Genomic DNA, 18706 nt, shown 5'->3' with positions numbered 1-18706 from the left:
TAAGTTTTTTTTCCCAGTCTTCAGTGTTGGTCGGCAACTCCAGGCTGGTGAACAACCAACCATCTGACAGCAATGACAGCCAGTGCGCAGACGCATCACTGTCAGCTACAGTAGACCGGATGTCGGACCATGCTCATCTGCCATATTTCATGTCTTTGTGTCTTTCGATTTTTGCGACCGGTTAGGATGTGGTCCGCTCGGAATCGTATCGCAATGCGGTTTCGGCGGCCCCCGCCCCCGCGGGCCCGGGACTGAACAGCACCACCACCACTAATGTGGCTGGTGTCACCCGCGATGCCAGCAGCACCGATATCAACGGCGGTACGTTGCGATCTGGGATTCACCCACTGGCTACACGTGGGTTTAATCTTTTGTCACATCATTAACGAAGAAATCTTAAAAGTTTTCTTCAAGAACTTGTTTGTTCATGGATAAGCTTGAGCTCACCTCTGGTCACTGGCCTGGTCGAACAATCTTTTCCTTGGCTTTTGCAGCTGCTCCTGCTCCTGCTGCCGTTGACCGCCCCGTGTCTCGCCAGCCCCTTGTTGCCGGTCAGTCTTGCTTTGAAAGCACCACCCCAAATCCACCACACTCCCGCCTGAATCACTGGTCAGCTGTAGTCAACTCATGGTTTTTCTTGGGGTTCATCTCTGATGTCACGATGGTTGCAGCCTCCACTGCCGGCTCCACCAACCCCGAAGCCGCCGCCGCTGCTGCTGGCGGCAAGAAGGGCAAGAAGAAAACCAAGGAGGATCGCGATGCCAAGCTCAACGAGCTGAAGAAGGAGCTCAAGCTTGACGAGCACGTTGTGCCTCTCGACGAGCTCTGCGCCCGTTTCAACACCAACACTGACAAGGGTATGACCGAGGCTGCTGCCAAGGCTCGCCTCGAGGAGGATGGCTTCAACGAGCTGACTCCTCCCCCCACCACCCCCGAGTGGGTCAAGTTTCTGCTCCAGATGTTTGGTGGTTTCGCCACTCTTTTGTGGATTGGTGCCATTCTCTGCTTCATTGCCCACGGTATCACCGTTTCCCAGGCCGAGGAGGGCGATGAGGTCAACTCGGAGAACCTGTACCTCGGTATTGTCCTGGCTGCCGTCGTCATCATCACTGGTGTCTTCTCATACTTCCAGGAGGGCCGTGCATCCAACATCATGAAGTCCTTTGCCAAGATGACGCCCCAGAAGTCCAAGGTGATCCGTGACGGCCAAGTGACCGAGATTGAGGCCCGCTACCTCGTCAAGGGTGACGTCGTTATGGTCAAGTCTGGTGATCGCGTTCCTGCTGATCTCCGTATCATCGAGTGCGCCGACCTCAAGGTCGACAACTCTTCGCTGACGGGTGAGTCGGAGCCTCAAAAGCGTGGCACCGAGTGCACCGACGAGAACCCCCTCGAGACCCAGAACATTGCCTTCTTCTCCACCAACGCCGTCGAAGGCTCTGGTAAGGGCATCGTCATTCAGTGCGGTGATTACACCGTCATGGGCCGTATTGCTGGTCTGGCTTCGGGTGTCAACTCTGGTGACTCTCCCATTCACCGCGAGATTGAGCACTTTATCCACATTATCACCATTGTCGCCGTCGTCCTGGGTGTGACCTTCTTCATCATTGCCCTGGCCATTGGTTACTACTGGCTCGACGCCGTCATCTTCCTCATTGGTATCATTGTCGCCAACGTGCCCGAGGGTCTTTTGGCCACCGTCACTGTGTGCCTTACCCTGACCGCCCAGAAGATGGCCCAGAAGCAGTGCCTCGTCAAGAACCTCGAGGCCGTCGAGACCCTCGGCTCCACCTCAACCATTTGCTCTGACAAGACTGGTACCTTGACCCAGAACCGCATGACCGTGGCCCACGTTTGCTTCGACCAGGAGATTCGTGAGGTCAACACCAACCCTGAGAGTGAGGAGGCCGACTCTTACGACTACAAAGACCCTTGCTTCCGCCAGCTCTTCCGTGTTGCCATCCTCTGTAACAAGGCCCGCTTCCTCGGTGGCCAGGAGAACAAGCCCGTTCTCAACCGTGACACGGCTGGTGATGCTTCCGAGTCAGCCATCTTCAAGTACACAGAGCGTAACCTCGAGCGTTACTCGGACAAGCCCATCAAGTCGGACGGTTCTTTCGTCCTCGGCGAGCGTGCCAAGTACCCCGTGGTGGCTGACATCCCCTTCAACTCGACCAACAAGTACCAGGTGGCCATTCACGAGGACCCCGAGGATGACCGCTATCTCCTCGTCATGAAGGGTGCTCCGGAGCGCGTCATTGCCCGCTGCTCGCACATCTGGAAGAACGGCGAGATCCAGCCCATGACCGATGCTGACCGTAAGAAGTTTGAGGAGAACAACGCCAGCCTCGGTCGCCGTGGTGAGCGTGTCCTTGGTTTCTGCACCCTCTCGCTGCCCAAGGATCAGTTCCCCAAGGGCTTCAACTTTGAGACTCAGCCCCCGAACTTCCCTCTGGAGGGTCTCGTCTATGTTGGCCTCACCGCCCTCATTGACCCTCCCCGCCCCGCCGTTCCTGGCGCCGTGGCCAAGTGCCGCTCGGCCGGCATCAAGGTTATCATGGTCACCGGTGATCACCCCATTACTGCCTCGGCCATTGCCAAGCAGGTTGGTATCATTTTCCGTGAGAAGACCGTTGAGGACATTGCCGAGGAGCGTGGCTGTGCCGTATCCGAGGTTGACCCCGCCGAGGCCGGCGCCATTGTTGTCACTGGTACTCAGCTCGCCGAGATGGAGGGCGACAACACCCAGCTCGATCACATTCTCGCCACCCACCGTGAGATTGTCTTTGCCCGTACTTCTCCTCAGCAGAAGCTCATCATTGTCGAGGGTTGCCAGCGCGCCAACCAGATTGTTGCCGTGACCGGTGATGGTGTCAATGACTCCCCCGCTCTGAAGAAGGCTGACATTGGTGTGGCCATGGGTATCGCCGGTTCGGATGTGTCCAAGCAGGCTGCCGACATGATTCTGCTGGACGACAACTTTGCTTCCATCGTCGTTGGTGTTGAGGAGGGTCGTCTCATCTTCGACAACCTCAAGAAGTCGATCGCCTACACGCTCACCTCAAACATTCCCGAAATCTCCCCCTTCCTCTTCTTCATCCTGGCCTCAGTGCCCCTCCCTCTCGGTGTCATCACCATTCTCTGCATTGATCTGGGTACCGACATGGTGCCCGCCATCTCTCTTGCTTACGAAGAGGCTGAGGCCGACATCATGCGCCGCCGTCCCCGTGATCCTTCGCGCGATCGCCTGGTCAACCACCGTCTAATTTGCATGGCCTACCTCCAGATTGGCTTCATCCAGGCCGCTGCTGGCTTTTTCACCTACTTCACCATCATGGCCGAGAACGGCTTCAAGGCTCACCGCCTCTTTGGTCTGCGTGAGGACTGGGATAACGATGACATCAACGATCTCACCGACTCTTACGGTCAAGAGTGGACTTACGACCAGCGCAAGGATCTCGAGTACACTTGCCACTCTGCTTTCTTCGTCTCCATTGTCATTGTGCAGTGGGCTGATTTGATGATTTGCAAGACCCGTAAGCTCTCCATCTTCCAGCAGGGCATGCGCAACAACACCCTCATCTTCGCCCTCTTCTTCGAGACGGCGCTGGCCTGCGTCCTCGTGTACGCTCCTGGCACGGATGTTGCCCTCAACTTCCGTCCCCTCCTCTTCCGCTGGTGGATCACGGCCCTGCCCTTCTCTGCGCTTATCTTTACCTACGATGAGCTGCGTAAGATGTCCATGCGTCGTTTCCCCAAGGGCTTCATCGAGCGCTGGACTTACTATTAGGTTATTTGGCCCTCAACTCGCCGAAATACCTTCCACTTCTACTTTTTTTCCAATTTTCTTCCACCCATCCTGGGCTTGCCCATGCTTCCTGTTTTCTTTTAGCGCTTTTCTGTCTTGAGTCACACTTTTTTTCTACTTGGTTTTTTCTTTCCTTTCTTTTTGCGCTATCTCCACATCATGTCTAATTGTGGGTACATGCTGTCCAACGTGTCACTGCGGCGCTCGCACTGTCTGGACGCACATGCTCTCTTGCGGACGGGCAACGCCTTCATTTCCTTTCTTTTCCGTTTTCCCCTTGTGTGCCGTCGTTGTTGCTCTCGTTGGAGGACGATGTGAATGTCTTAAAGCTTCTCTTCCCGGTCTTGCCACCTTGTGGTGAGAATCACCCTTTTGATTTTCTTGTTGTGTTTTTTTCTTTTCTTCTGCGTTCCTACCAACGCACCAACTCTTGCACACGCTTGTGTGCGAGGGTTGACCTGCTGATTTTTAGACGTACTTTAGGAAGTCGTGCGTTGCGTGCACGATGATCCACGTTTGCCTACAATTGAGCGAGACCTGACCCCAATACCATTTCCTTCTTGTCTATTTTTGTTTTGAAGGGCCACTTGAACAATGTCATGTCGTGTAAACTTGGGATGTGATAAGAAACCGACTTGCATGTTATAGTTCAATATCGCCAGTTGCCATCTTGGCGTATTCATTCCGAGCGCGACCGAGCAAGTGTGCGCCTCAGATTCAATTCAAACGGACCAACGAACGACACGTCTCTTTACTACGTCAAAGAAACACATCTAAACAATGCCCGCCTCAAGAATCGGGGCATTAGCGGCGACGCGCTCCACTGCAAATGCCTCACTGCCCAGCTTATGTCCTTGGCCAGTGACGAGCTGCGAGATAACGTAGCCCGCGGCCGGTGAATGCTGAAGCCCATGTCCCGAAAAGCCGGTGCAAACGTAGAGGTTGTCCATGCCTGGCATCAAGCCTGGTGACGACATGTGTTGCAAATGCAAGTGAGAGTGTGTCTTCATCGATGGACAGAGGCACAGGCAGAGGCCGAGGTGGGCCAAAAAAAAAGGACAAAGAAAAAACAAAAAAAAAACAAAAAACAAAAACAAAAAAAAAAACTTGTTCATCACGTCAGACTCACCGATGAGGGCATTTTGGTCAAATGTGTTGTAGTCGTAGAACCCGGCCCATGATGAGATGACGCGAAGGGCATCAAAGGCATCAGGTACACGGTTGTAGAGGGCGGGCCAAATTTGATCGTGAAAGAGGCTATCTTCTAGTTCTGCCAATGTACTAAAATCGCTATAATCTGGATCGGCGTCTGCCTATAGTTTGAGCCCGGAGCAAGTGAGGGCAGCGTGGGGAGCGTAGGCCTGACCGATCGGAGGGGCTAGGTGCTCCAGCTCTGTGCGTTCACTGCCCAAAGGCGGATTGACGGACCTTGGGGGAGACGCCTGTAATGTAGGTGTTCGGGGCCAGCTCGGGACGAAAGTAAACGCCACTTGGGTCAACCAACAAAGGGCTGTTTATTCCAGGTGCGTTTTGAGCACTGCTGCGAATGGCAAAGACGTAGCGCTTACGGGCTCGCACCGGTACGCTCAGGTGGGTACCTGCGCTCGATACCACAAGAGACCGTGCCGATGAGGGCCGGGCAAACTGGCAGGGGAAGAGGCAAACTACCGGCCTTGTGCCTGACCTTTGAAAACGTCGTTGCTAAAGCACCCAGCACAGTTGATGAAGAGGTCCACGGGTTCGTACGCGGGGTCGGCATCGACCGTCGGGCTGCTGATCCAGGCACCGGCCACGCTAGTTCTGCGAGCATCCAGCTCAAGACGATCAACGCGCCCTTGCCTCTGGTCGATGCCACCGGTTTGGAGACAGAGGGCCCGCAGGTTGGCCAGGTACTCCCAAGGATCGATGAAGCCTTCGCCCGAGTAGCTCATCGTGCCGGCTTCGATGTCATCCACGCAAAGCCAGGGGTAACGCGCCCGAAGCTGGGTGGGGGTGGCGAGTTGGGTCGCCGCACCCAGACGACATTGCATCTCCACCAGTTCTGCGAGAGTCTGAGCTGACTCGGGGGTAGAAGCTAGAAAGGTGTAGCCATTCTCGCGCATCTTGATGTGAAGGAGATCCTGCAAGGCGTGGTCCGGTTGGAGCGTCGTACGGGCGCGTTGCTGGCGATCCTACCATAAATCAATGGCGGATTAGGCGTCGTGGCGTGGTGGGGTCACAGACACCGAAAGGTAGTGGAGCGTGAGAGCGATGAAACAGGCAATCCAGTGCACCCGCGGCATCTAAGTTGACAGGTGAGTTTGACGTGCCGAGACGTTCTGCATGTCACACGCTTACCAGATTGGCAAAGTTGCGGAAAAAGTCGAGGCCAAAGAGGGAAAACTCAACGTTGGCGGGTATGGAGAACTGCTGTCGCAGGCCTCCAGCGCTTAAGACGGTGCTCTTGCTGCCAGCGTGCATTCACGGGGCGGCCGACGAGTTGAGTGATGACTTGTCGGAGCAGACCACTTTGTTGATGATGGGCCAAGGGGTGATCGAGTCCAAACTCACTACTGATTCCATTCCTCAGGTGCAACAACGGTGATGCGGGCGGCAGCTGGTAATGCCTGGCGTAGATGCCAAGCCACGGACCAGCCCATGGCCCCGGCTCCTGCCACCAACACCCGCATCTTGTTTGATGTTCAACAATCCGTTCGATGACCCTGTCAAAATGAAAATGAAAAAAAAAAAAAAAAAAAAAAAAAAAAAAAAAAAAACAACACCTGACATCGATTGTGCAATAAGAAATTCAGTAGACGAATGCAGTGAGCTGATCTTCTTCTCGCATGGGGGAAAGTATTGAAACGTGTGAACTCTGACACACTTTCTCTTATTCCATCAAGTGAGTAAGTGTGTGTGTGTGTGTGTGTGTGTGTGTGCGGCCGGCTCGGGCAGCGGTCTCTTTGAAGGCATCGTCGTCTTGATCAAAGACGAGGCAGGGGTGTTTGTGGGGTTGTCAGCGTGCCGCTTGATGGTGTGTGTTATTTGTGTGTTATTGAGTGAGCTCACGGGGGCCCATGCACTTGGGGTTTGTATAGATAGCAGGCAACATGGCGGAAAAGGTTTTCCGAGTGGTCCAGACGGCCAAGAGCCTGCCAGGCTTGCGGAACGCGCTCAACCAGCTGGCCACGCGTCATGGTCAGGTCATTGATGTAAGTGACAGTCTGCGTCTCTTCTGATGGGTGCCAATCTGCCTCCCCCCCTCCCTTTTTTTTTTTTTTAAAGGGTGAAGGTGCACTGGTAGCGCGCTTCAACAGACAATAATTTCTGCATATTTGGCTCACTTCCCTTGGCTTGGGGGCCCACGCCGCGGTGACAGCGCCTCATTCCGGGACCAGCCCGGCATTCCAAGAAGATGCATCGCATGTTGACCATGAAGATTGCCGGTGCACACGATCATGGCTACAAGGTGGTCTGCAAGCACGGGTTTGAGATGCAGGAGGTTTGTCGCATCAAACCCTGGCGTCGTTTGCGTCGGCTTTTTGCCGCCCGTCGGTCGCGGAGGTGCTTGACTCTGACGCTTGGTCTTTGCCTGCTACCCCATGTGTTTAGGTGTATGTGGTGACCAAGGCCAGTCGCGAGCGATTGCAATATGGTCTTGACGATGTCTCGGGCAAGTTCTACTTTATGAAGCTTGAAGGTCAACGAATTCCCCCGCCACCCTCGGCATAGGTCTGAGACACAAGTCTCTTTTAAGCTTTTGGCACTTGTGTTTTATAAAAAAAATTCCACCCAGCTTCATTGCCTCCTTGAGCAGGCCCGGCGAGCCGCGGCGCTGTCTCGACCCAACTTTTTTCATCTACTGTTCTTGTGTTCTTTCGTGCTGTGCTGTCTCTACCGTTGCGTTTGCGCATGCTCGTCACGTCTGGGGTGCCCGTGTGTCTGATATGGTTGACTGGGACATTCTTCTGGGCAGACCAGCGCCTCTTGTGCGCTTCTTCTAGACATAAAATCAATTCACACCCTCTAAAGTATATTATTGTCAAGCACACACACACACACACACACACACACACACGTTGTTTGCTTATTTGTCAGCGTTGGGTATGCTTTTTGGTGACAGCCCAACTCATCATCGTGTCCTCCCTCGCCCTGACTCTCCCTCCCCCTCCCTCTCCCTCTCGCTCTCTCGCTCTCTCGCTTTTGGCACTTGTTGCGTCTTGATTGTGCTGGTAAGGTTACCAGGTTCGGGGACTCGCGTACAGGGTCGAACAGTTGATGGAATGCCTTTGGACGACAGTGCATCAGAGGGTGAAGGATGCGTGTGTGTGTGTTGTTAGGAAGCAGTTGAGAAGCTTGCACTTCTCGATTGATTGTTGTGCCTTGTGCCAGGTCGATGTCTGTGCTCAGAGGAATGTCGTGGCCTGCGAGCACGTTTCATTCTCATGCTTCGTGTGCCAATCACTTCTCCATGTAGATCTTTGCTCAGCGCCATCCCCTCCATCGAGCGACATCGTAGTGCGGCGCATCACCTTTCATCATGGAAGATCCGCCGCCCCCCGCATATGCGGATGTAGTTTCTGAGAGCGGGCATACAGCGCTGCTGGATTCCTCGCTTGAAAGCTCGCGGTCGGGGGTATACGAGGCGCCACCGACTCCCCTAGCTGCACCCGCGCCCGAAGCCTTCCTTGCACCCGGGTCGGGGTATGCATCTGCTGCACCGCCTGCACCACCACCGCCGCCTGCCCCTGCACCCCAGCAGCTGGTGGTCTCACCCACAGAAGGACCCACTGCCGATGAGATCAGTGAAGAATCTTGTTTGAAGGAAAACGGCGCCTTCTTTCTCGCCTTTGCTGCCATCTTGGCCCTCATTCTGCTGACAGTGGGCCTTTTCTCGCGCGAATTTGAGCGTACCAGTAGCCTCGATCTCAACGGCACACTGGCCAACGGATACAGCTGTTATCACCGCCCTGGCGACTGGCGGTTGATGGAGCGTCAATTCTATCTTCTCTCCAACGCATGGGGCGTTTACAGCGGCTTCAACAACCCTATGCGTGACTGCGAAGCCTATCGTAAGCAGGGCCACAAAGCGCGCTTTACCCTTCCAGATGACGACGAGGCCGACCAAGATGAGCGACGAGACTTTTGGCTCATGGACAACGGTGCCTCGGAGAACACGGGCGCTACACGGGCGCGTCGCTCTTTTTCCACCAGCGAGCGGCGCAAGCATCCCCTGGGCTACAAGTCGTGGATGTGCAAAGTTAACCAGGACACGGCCAAGCAGTCGAGCTATTACACCACCACGACCAGCATCTTGTCGGTCTTTGGCATTGTGTCCTTGATCATTTCTTTGACCGTGCTCTCCGGAGACAACACTTCACCATACCACAGCCTGGGGTCGTGGCTGATCGGCGCCTTCTTTCCGTTATTGGCCCTGATCCTCGGGGCCCTGGTCGCGACCTTTTCAATCCTGGTCTTAACGCAGCTGCAGAAATTCAACTTGGAGACAGGCCCCGCCCCGACAGATGACGGCGAGTACTACATTTGTGCGGGGACCTACAAGCGCGTCTACGTTGCCTCGAACTGCATCATTGCCGGCCTCGTCTTTTACGTGCCTGGCCTCCTTTACGTGTTCTGGTGCGTCCTCACGTCTGCAGCTCGAAGCCTCTGTGGCTCAGGATCCAGTGCTTCCGAGGCCGATAGGTCCGCCTCTGAAGCCTGAGGGCTGCAAGTTCCCATGCTATGATCAATTCACATCATGTCAATCATCCATCCGATCTAATTATCCATCTGATCCGAGTTGCCGAGTCCATTTTGGTCGCCGCCCCATGTTCAATGACTTGGAACGAAGGCAGTGACGCCGACCCCGGAACATTTGTCTGACAAATATGGCGCTACCTGTGCCAAATGCCGCTTGCAGATGCACCCGAGCTGAGTTTTCGCATATAAAATCGATCTTATCGTTGTTTTCAAGACCCCATAAAGCAAAGTTGGTGCAGGACAATATGAGACTAGTGCACATGCGTGATGGCCCTTTCAAAGACCAGGACTGCGGACAAACCCCAAAGGGCAGCGGCACCGTTCCCTCCGGCCTTCTCTGCGAAAGGGCAGCGGCACCCGGACACAAAGAACACCACTGCCTTAGGGGGAAGAACATGCTCATTGTGCTGCTCCAACACACCAGTGATACACGAAAGGCAACAGTCCAACCGGTCGCTTGTTGACTGTTGACCTCCCTTTATTCGTCTTACTGTCCAAAACGAAGTGCGTGTGTTGTTGTTGTTGACATGGTCAAGATGACGACATCGTTTCCATCAGCTTCCGTGTGTGTGTGTGTGTCTGTGTGTGTTGCCCGTGCACACACCCGCAGCTCACACACCTGCTGTTGGCGACAGTATCCCTCCCAGATCGTTTCGTGGAGGCAAGGAATTCACTGCGCGAGCGCTGGGGTTCCAAGACAAGACCTCGCACGCGCGACCTACCCATCTTATTTTTCTTCGGACCGATTTCTCTCCGGCTCGCTCGCTCTTCATCACCCGCACCCCCTCTCTCGCTCTCTCGCTCTCTCCCTGTGGCGCGAGCTTTGCAGCGCAACGGCTGACAACTGGTATGCCCGCGTCCCAATCTCATCACCACACACGGACCACGCAGTCAGACGCAGAGACCGCCTCCTTTGCCCCAAACCCGTTTCCACGTTGCCGCGCTTGCTCATGTCGGGCCCACCACCCACTCGCGTTCGTCGCCGCCAGTGCTACCCGATTCACCATCCTCACTCATGATCCAGACCTCAACTTACACACAAAAACAAAAGTCCTCCCTCACGAGCCAAGAACCTTTTTTTTTTTTTTTTTTGGCCTCCCCCGTCTCGCCCCATCCCCGCAACTTGAGGCACCCCGAGATCATTTTTTCCTGCCCCTCCCGCCACTGCACATTGCGCCTCATCCATATGCATGAACGTGGCTTCATCTACACCTCATCTATATCCAACCTTTTTTTTTTCTTCTGCCACGATCTCATCAAGCGCCTTCCTACTGCAGGGCTCCAATCCTAGCCGCTCTCTGTGTGCGTGTGCTTCTGCTCCCCTTGTCCAACAACTCCACCAAGCTGCGGGCCTTTTGCAGCGTGATTCACGGCATTAACGCCTGCCACGCGGTATCACCGTCACCATGACCGTCCAGGTATCTCGATCAATAGCCTTATCCTGCAGCACCACCATTGAGTACTCGCTCGGTCTTCTTCCGCCTTTCTTGTCCTCACATGCCCGTGCGACGGTGCTCGTCGCTCTTCGTTGTTGACAGACGGAAAAGCAGGTGCAGCACCTGATGAACAAGGCCATGAACAGTGAAAAGCGCCCGCCCAAAGAGACGCATATTGCCGCCATCATCGACAGCACGCTCGACCAACAAGACTTGACCCCCTTTTTCCGCCACGTCCCTCGACTCAGCCATCTCAACACCAGTGCCGAGGTGGCCTGGAAAGCCCTGGGTGTCTCCCACCGTCTCATCCATGTCCTTGACCATACTCTCCTCATCAAAGCCTATCAGGTGAGTCACCTTTCCCAACCCCTTCGCCCCCTTTGGCCGCCACCGCAAAACGCCCTTGTCGGCCCCCGCACATGCTATCAACCCTGCATTGACATTGTCGTTGCCGCGCCGTGTCGTGCTCCCGATGATCCAGTCATTTGAGGAAACCATTCGCTATCTTGGGCGCCTGCACGAGCAAGAGCAAACGGTGTACGGCAAGGTGGCCAGCCTCCTCTCCCAGCTGCTGGTGACCAAGCTCGACTTTCACCGCGATTTCAAAGAGTTTGAGTCAAGCCTGGCCGCCCCAATCAATGCGGCTGATCTGGCCGCCAAGTACGGCCCAGAGTTGCCCCGTCGCCTCGCCGAACTCCAGCAGGTGCAGATCATGTGCACCACCGTCGTCCTCGACATGTGCATGAGTCAGGCCCCGACCATCTCCCCTCGCAAGCTCAAAACCAAGGAGTTTCGTGAGCAAGCGTGCCTCCTCTGGCCCATGTACAGCGTTCTCGAACAAACGGTCGCCATCTACATTCTTCTGCAACAGCTCCTCTGTGCTCTTGCCGACCGCGAACAAGATATTTTCGGCATTGTTCGCCAATTTCACGACCAGCACGCCAAGCTCCGCGCCATCTACTACCGCGTGCGCCGCATTCCCTATCTCGCAGCCCGCCTCGTCACCCTCAATCTCGATGGGCCTCCACCTGACGTGCTCAGCGGCATCCCCATGGCTGTCGTCCAAGTCGAGCCCGACGAGGCCTCGCGAGCAATGGTTGCCAAATTTGAAGATGACGACGACGGCTTTGGCTCCAGTATGCGTCGCACCCTCAGCCCGGGCCGCATTGGCTCGCCCGGAAGCTCGCCCAAGGCAGGCCGCCGAGGCGGCACCCCCACGCCCAGTCACCTGGGCCCCGGTGATGATGCACAGCGTTTGCGGCAAGAGGTTGAGGATCAAAAGGCTGTCATTGCCTCGCTCGAATCCTACGTCTCCGAACTCACCGATGGCCTCAAGAACATGGATGCTCGCACCCTCTCTGAAATGCAAGAAGCCAGCGCACAGCAAAACTCAGAACTCTCGGACCAGGTCGAGCACCTCCAGCAAGAGCTGGACAACAAGAACGAGCAGGTTATCCTTACCATGGCCGCACGCGATGAAGCCCTTCATTCGCTCCGCGAGCTGCAGAGCAATCTGAACGAGCGCGAGGAGAAGCTGGATCTTCAGCAGCGCGAGCAGCAGTCCATCCGCGCACTCATGCTCGACCTCGAGCAACAGGTCGAAGCCAAGGACGCGGAGCTGGCCAAGCTCCAGCAGCAACTCGATCAATTACGCGCCGACAGCGACACACAACGCAAACAGCTTGGTGACCATAACGACGCGCTGCAACAACAACTCAATGCCCTCGAGGCGGATCGACGCGAAACGTCCCTTGCCCAAGAGCGCCGCGCTTCAGAGCTCAACACTGAGCTCGAGGGTTTGCGCGTGCAACTGGGTAGTCTCATGGATGCAAAAACTGCCACCTCCCACGATCGTGATCAACTCAAGAAGGAGCTGGAAGAAGCCCAGGCAGATCTTGCCAAGGGTCACGCGGAGCGCGTCCAGCTCACACAGCAGCTTGATCAAATGCAAGCCAAGGTATGTGTGTGTGTGTGTGTGTGTGTGTGTGTGTGTGTGTGTGTGTGTGTGTGTGTGTGTGTGTGTGTGTGTGTGTGTGTGTGTGTGTGTGTGTGTGTGTGTGTGTGTGTGTGTGCGCGCGCAAGTCATCGCCCCCTATTGCTAGCCTCCGCCTGGGTGTCGGCGCTCAATGTTCTGGCTTGCTGGATTCATACAGCTCGACGAGGCCTCGCAAAAGGCCATCACAGCCGTGGAACAGGACATGACAAGAAGTAACGAGCTGTCGCAGGTGCGCAGCGAGAAGCTACGTCTTCTCAGCGAAATTGATGGCAAATGCGACGAGATCACTGCGCTCAATCGCGAGGTAAGGCACCGGACCCGGTCCTCTTTAAACTTAAACCTGTGTCAATTTTGCACTGCAATTGCTGGTTCGCAATCCCCTCATTTCCTGTCTGCTTGGTGTTGTTCTACTTGGCGTTAGCTCGACTCTTTGCGCCAGGAGCTACTCACGAGCACAGAGCAGCATAGTGCCAAGGTGCTCCAGCTGAATCATGCCAATGACCAGCTGCAACGTGACCTGACCGAGGCCAATGCGCGCGTGAACACTCTCATGGACCAGGATGCTCGCGTGACCAGTGAGGTCAAGACCTTTCAGCAACAAGTAGCCACTCTGCAGGCAGAACTGGCGGAGCGCAGCACCCGCATCAATCAACTAGAGCAGGACAACCAGCGCCACCAACAAGAGGCCCGTCGCGCCCAAGAGGCCACCGACAAGCTCAACGATCGCCTGCGCAGCCTTGAGCGCCAGAACGAGCAAGAGCGTGCTGCTTCTGCAGCTGCCGCCGAGAAATTGGGTGAAGAACATGCCGCAGAGCTTGCTCACCTCAAAAGTCAGCTGCAGCAAGCACAGTCGGATCTGGATGCGGCTCGTAAACAGCTCACGTCCGAGCTGGAGGAGGCTCGAGAGGAGGGCCGTCGCGCCCGCGCCTCCTATGACAGCAGTCGTTCAGAGGTACAGGAACTGCGTGAACAGCTGGGCCAGCTCCGCCAAGAACGTACTGCTGAGGTGGAGCGCTTGCGTCAAAGCGAAGCAACGCTGCAAGCCAACCAGCTGGCCGAGCTGCAGCGCCTGTCCACGCAGCATGAGGAACAGGTGGCGCAACGCGAGGATCAATTGCGAGCCGCCCTTGCCGCACTCTACCGCCAGGTTACGGAGGAATCCCTTCCAGAAGCCAATGACTTGCTCTCTGGCATGGGCCGACACCTGGCAGCTGGTAAAGCGTCGGATCTACTCACCGGCGCCCTTGAGCTCTTGGTGGTTGGGCCCATGCTTTCCAACCTGGCTGACCTTGAGGCCGTAGCTCCCGACGCTGCCCAGCGCCAAGCTGCGCGTACCCACATGAAAGCCATCACTTCCCAGACGCTCGATGCCCTGCAACGCAAAGTCCACAGCGTTTCATGTGTCGCAGAGGTGGATGGCCTACGTGCATATCTGGAACATCTTCAAGACCTGGCTCTGTCGCGAGCTGGCAGTCTTGAAGACCAGATGCGTCTGGCCACGCGGGCCATCGATGCGGCTGCCGAGAAGATTGAGCGCCTGTTGGCCGAGGCCAAGTCGACCTTGGACGAGGCCAAGCTCAACGTTCATGAAAGCATTTTGGATCACAGCAAGACCTTGCTCAAGAGCATTCAAGGTCAGGCCTGCTCGTCTGGTCGGGGTTTTCCTTGTGGCGCCGGTGCCTCGGCGAAAGCAGGGGTAGGAGGGTAGTGAACAACCACAGAGTGGTGACTATCAGGCGGGTAGGGAGTATGCACGTGTCATGAAGCGTGTTCGAACAACAGTACTCAAGAGACTCATCCTGACTATGCTTCAAACTCTAGCTCTCTCTGGGTCAGCGACGCGTTTACAGATTGAAATTGTGCAGGACGAGACGGGCAAGAGCAAGGTGTGTTTGATGGCTGTTGATCGCGCCTGGTTGACTTGGTGACAAGGGTCATTTCTCACTTGCTCGTGAATATCACCCACACAGCGACCCGAAACCAAGGCACAGTTTTACAAGCGCAACTCGCGATGGGTCGAAGGCCTCATCTCAGCCGCTCGTGCCGTGGGCAGTGCAAGCTCGTTCCTTGTTGATACCTCAGACAAGGCTCTACACGGCGATGCCAAACTGGGTAGGCTTTTGAGGATTTTCATGTTCACCGCCGCCAATCTGCTGCTGGTTGGGCCCACTGATCAGGCTCAAATGCGTGTGATTGCAGAGGAGATTATGGTTTGTGGCCAAGAGATTGCTGCAAGCACGGCGCAGTTGGTGTCGGCCTCCCGCGTCAAAGCGCGCCTTGACAGCCCCAACAAGGCAGAACTCGAGAATGATTCTAAATCAGTGCAGGTGGCGACTCGTGCCTTGATCGATGCCGTGCGCGAGGCGTGCCACAAGTCGCGGGAGGCACAGTCTGGTGAGTGACACTGAGGGCGTCCCTCCACGGACTTTGTGCATTCACCTAAACTCACTGGCCCATCTTGTCGTCGGCAGCCCAAGATTACCTGAAGCTCTCTTTGACACAGACAAAGCGACTGCAGATGGACTCGCAAGTGCGATGCTTGGAGCTTGAGGCTGAATTGCGTCATGAACAAGAGCGCTTGCGCCAGCTTCGCAAGGCCACATATCACCTGGCTGAGCAGAATGGGGTATGTTCTCCGGTTTCAACCTCTATCGTGCGGCATGGAGAAAACTGGTGTGAACTTGCCGCTTCTTGAGACTCGTTGCTCTGACAGTGGGCTCTTCTTGCTTGTGGTGGCTTGCAGCTGTCGGGATCAACCGAGTAGATTCCGTGGTTGTGTTTCAGAATGGCCGCCGTGCGGCACTTCTTTTGTGTATGTGTGTGTGTGGATGCGCGCGCTTGTTTTCTCTCTTTTTTTCCTTTTGAGCGACTTCCATTGCCACCGACAGGTGCAGCCACTGGTTGATGAGCGACCTGCTGTTGCTGTTGTTTGACTCGACTTGACCTAGCTGGATACAGTTAATCAATCAATCACTTCTTATCAAGCGCCAAGGCCAGAAAGGCGGCCTGTTCCATGCACAACAAGCGAGACTCGGGCCAGAGCACGAAAAAGATGGTGGAGGAAAGATGCCTAGCTAGTCCAGGACGGCTTCGGGCAGTTGCCATCGCAGGAGCTTGAGGGGAAAGTTTTCCGTGATGAGCTCGCCTCGTTGCAAGACCGTTACTACGTTCAGCTCAAACTCTGCAGACCGGGACGCAAAACGAATGAAAACACAATCAACGGCTAGGGCGCGAGATGCGTTTTGCTTGTGCGGGCAACACGGAGCAAAGGCTGTGCACGACGACTGTGCACGCTAAAAATAAAAACAAAAACTGGATTGATTTGACGTACCGACTTTGAAGTTGTCCGTGATCAAGGTGGGACAGGTGAACAGGCGTGGAAAGATCATGTGAATGGGGATGGCGACATCGCGCTGCACGTCACCCTCGGCAATCTGGATGTTCTGAATCTCCGTAGCTACTCATGAACAAGTGGAGTGTGAGAGGTGGGCGCCTCGAGAAATTGACGCGGACAGAGGGCTAGGGACGTACGGTCTTTTGCATAGCCCTCACGACAGCCGCAGGTCTCAACGCGGACCAACTGCAGCTCGATGGATTTGATTGGCTCAGCGCAGTGTGTAACTCGCAGCTAAGAGTGGGCGTTGGTAAGGTTGGTGATGAGTGGCAGCACAGGCCAAACGCCTGTTGTCGGGGCTGGCTGGGGCGCGACCAACCTCTCCAGCCAGAGGCTGATCAATGTGAAAGGCAGTCGAGGCAAGGCGGCCTTCGATCAGAAAATCAGGGACCGAGGAGCGGTTGCCCACGTTTTCCAGCGAGGCCGGGCTGATGGTGAAGTTGACCTGCCCAAAGTCGAGCATGGCGATGGGTGAGTGGAGCCAGCCCGAGGCAAGGCCCGGTTTGCGTCTATCCTGTAACATGAGGCTGAAAATTTTTATTTTTTTGAAGCCAAGCATACCGGGCGGGCGGGTTCCTCGGGGACATCGGCTTGGACCAAAAACTCGATGGCTTTGGAAAGATCCTTGCTAAAAGCGGAGCGCTTCACATCGACTCGCAGCGAGTACTGCAGAGGAAGGTCAGGGTGAGAGGCGGAGGGTGTGAAGCACCACGAGAAAGGACTTTGTAGGATCAAAAGCTCGGCTGGGACCGACCTGGATGTTCACAAAAACACCGTGGTAGGTTTCATAGAGCTCTTGGCCATTCTTGGGCTTGAGCGGGATCTCAAAGGGCAGTTGTGTTTGACCTAGGGCGGCACGCGGTGCGTGTGGCGTGAGGCGGACAAAGGCAGGATTGGTCCAAAGGGAGGGCAGAATCCAGTGGATCACAAATTGTTGCTTTGGCAAGGGCGTACCGCCCGGGAGCTTTTGCGCGGCTTGCATCTCAAAACGCAGGTTGATAAGCTAGGAATGAGATGCCAGAAGCGGTGTCGGATGAGCTGAGTTGAGGTCGTAGACGGCGAGCCATTGATTCGAAGGATTGCAAACAAGGGTGCTCACCGGAATGGGCTTGATCGAGTTGTAAAACGCCTCAAACACACCCTGGTTCTTTGCACTGAGCTGGAGGCTGGCAGCGTGAAGATTGAGCAGGCATGGCAGATGGCAGATGAGCAAGAGCTACGGATAGGCAGAGCCATGGAGCGGCTGGTCGGGATCAAATTGTGTCACTGTCTGCCTGCTGTGGCCTGGGATGGCAAAATACATACCTGACCGAGCCTTCAACGGACATGACGATGCCTTGGTGGTTCAAGCCATCTTTGCTGTCCACTACGACGGCTCCGCGCACAGTTTCCTAGCAGGTGTGGTATCGGGGTCAACCCGTTCCAAGATCGTTACAGACGAATGAGCTTTTGCCCAAGCAACATGCCAGCTCGCGGACGGCCCCGGGCCCAAGTCAGAGGAGCAGAAAGCGCGACGACACCGTGACTGACTGAACGTGAGTCAATCGCCGCCAACCACTACTGCCAACGAGATCTAGCCCTCGCACTGGTCCAGACAGGTCCAGGCTCCAGGTCGTCTTCGCGCTGCCGTTTCCTTTCTCGTCTTTCAGATCCTCCTCCACGTCTCAAAGTGTGATAAGGTCTCACCTGTTTTTAATCTGACATTAAAGCCCACTTTTCCTCTTTTTCTGTCGTATACACACAAACAGAGAGATAGAGCTAGAGAGAGAGAGAGAGAGAGAGAGAGAGAGAGAGAGAGAGAGAGAGAAAGAGAGAGAGAGAGAGAGCAGGTGTTGCAATTCATTTGCTTGATGTCGAGTGACAAGAGCAGAATGGCGACGCGTCGGGTGTTGGTGGTGGCGACCCATGCCGCTGGGTTTTCAAGGGGGACCTTCAACCCCACGTTGGCGAGTTTGAGGGCTCGACTGGCCAATCCGACGCCACAGGTGTGTATGTGTCTTTGGCTGCCAGCTGTGCGGACCGCAACTCGCGGTGCGCTCGCAGCTGCACTCACATGTTGCTTTGGAGAATCCGGCAGGTGCCAGCAGGCGCTGGCTCGGCAACGGCAGGCTCGGCGACCGTCTCATTGGGTGAGCCTGTTGAGCTGGTGGTGGCGGCCCCCGACTTTCTGGGCCATGGCTCCAAGTCAGACTTTAGCCTCAAGGCACAGGTGCGGGTGCTCGCGCCACTGCCGTTGCCGTTGCCGTAACCGTGCGGGTTTCTAGAGTGCCAGCTACAAAACGCTCTGCTGAGCCTCAATGCTGCGCCCATGGCGCTTGAAATTGGCCTCCAAA

At 55.6% G+C, this 18706-nt stretch overlaps 6 protein-coding genes across 6 annotated transcripts; 4 read left to right on the top strand and 2 right to left on the bottom strand.

Annotated features, from left to right (window-relative positions):
- Positions 1-661: 661 nt before the first annotated feature.
- Positions 662-4353, top strand: MONBRDRAFT_35405 (uncharacterized protein; the record flags this gene model as incomplete). Its single annotated transcript, XM_001742465.1, has 1 exon — positions 662-4353. The coding sequence occupies one exon, from the start codon at positions 662-664 to the stop codon at positions 3788-3790; it is 3129 nt and encodes a 1042-aa protein (XP_001742517.1). The 3' UTR covers positions 3791-4353.
- A 161-nt stretch (positions 4354-4514) lies between these two features.
- On the bottom strand, positions 4515-6447 carry MONBRDRAFT_35404 (uncharacterized protein; the record flags this gene model as incomplete). Its single annotated transcript, XM_001742011.1, has 6 exons — positions 4515-4772; positions 4938-5121; positions 5237-5406; positions 5493-5979; positions 6146-6254; positions 6359-6447. 6 exons carry the CDS (start codon positions 6445-6447, stop codon positions 4582-4584), a joined length of 1230 nt encoding a protein of 409 aa, XP_001742063.1. The 3' UTR covers positions 4515-4581.
- A 439-nt stretch (positions 6448-6886) lies between these two features.
- On the top strand, positions 6887-7820 carry MONBRDRAFT_30721 (uncharacterized protein). Its single transcript, XM_001742464.1, has 3 exons — positions 6887-6999; positions 7167-7289; positions 7400-7820. Exons 1-3 carry the CDS (start codon positions 6898-6900, stop codon positions 7517-7519), a joined length of 345 nt encoding a protein of 114 aa, XP_001742516.1. The 5' UTR covers positions 6887-6897; the 3' UTR covers positions 7520-7820.
- Positions 7821-7953: 133 nt separating this feature from the next.
- Positions 7954-9760, top strand: MONBRDRAFT_35402 (uncharacterized protein). Its single transcript, XM_001742463.1, has 2 exons — positions 7954-8019; positions 8265-9760. The coding sequence occupies exon 2, from the start codon at positions 8328-8330 to the stop codon at positions 9507-9509; it is 1182 nt and encodes a 393-aa protein (XP_001742515.1). The 5' UTR covers positions 7954-8019; positions 8265-8327; the 3' UTR covers positions 9510-9760.
- A 5216-nt stretch (positions 9761-14976) lies between these two features.
- MONBRDRAFT_14137 (uncharacterized protein) lies at positions 14977-15674 on the top strand (the record flags this gene model as incomplete). The annotated part of the gene is made up of 3 exons (XM_001742462.1): positions 14977-15091; positions 15179-15373; positions 15451-15674. Coding segments are annotated over 3 exons (534 nt in total), but the record flags the coding sequence as incomplete, so codon positions are not given.
- A 379-nt stretch (positions 15675-16053) lies between these two features.
- On the bottom strand, positions 16054-17764 carry MONBRDRAFT_14003 (uncharacterized protein; the record flags this gene model as incomplete). The annotated part of the gene is made up of 9 exons (XM_001742010.1): positions 16054-16160; positions 16311-16436; positions 16511-16607; positions 16693-16818; positions 16935-17039; positions 17128-17219; positions 17328-17376; positions 17473-17539; positions 17679-17764. Coding segments are annotated over 9 exons (855 nt in total), but the record flags the coding sequence as incomplete, so codon positions are not given.
- Positions 17765-18706: the final 942 nt, after the last annotated feature.

Source organism: Monosiga brevicollis, genomic scaffold (genome assembly GCF_000002865.3).
Source record: "Monosiga brevicollis MX1 MONBRscaffold_2 genomic scaffold, whole genome shotgun sequence".
In the NCBI taxonomy this organism is placed as follows: domain Eukaryota; class Choanoflagellata; order Craspedida; family Salpingoecidae; genus Monosiga; species Monosiga brevicollis.
The sequence above is the reverse complement of the archived record's forward strand: the minus strand, read 5'-3'. Positions and strand labels throughout refer to the sequence as shown.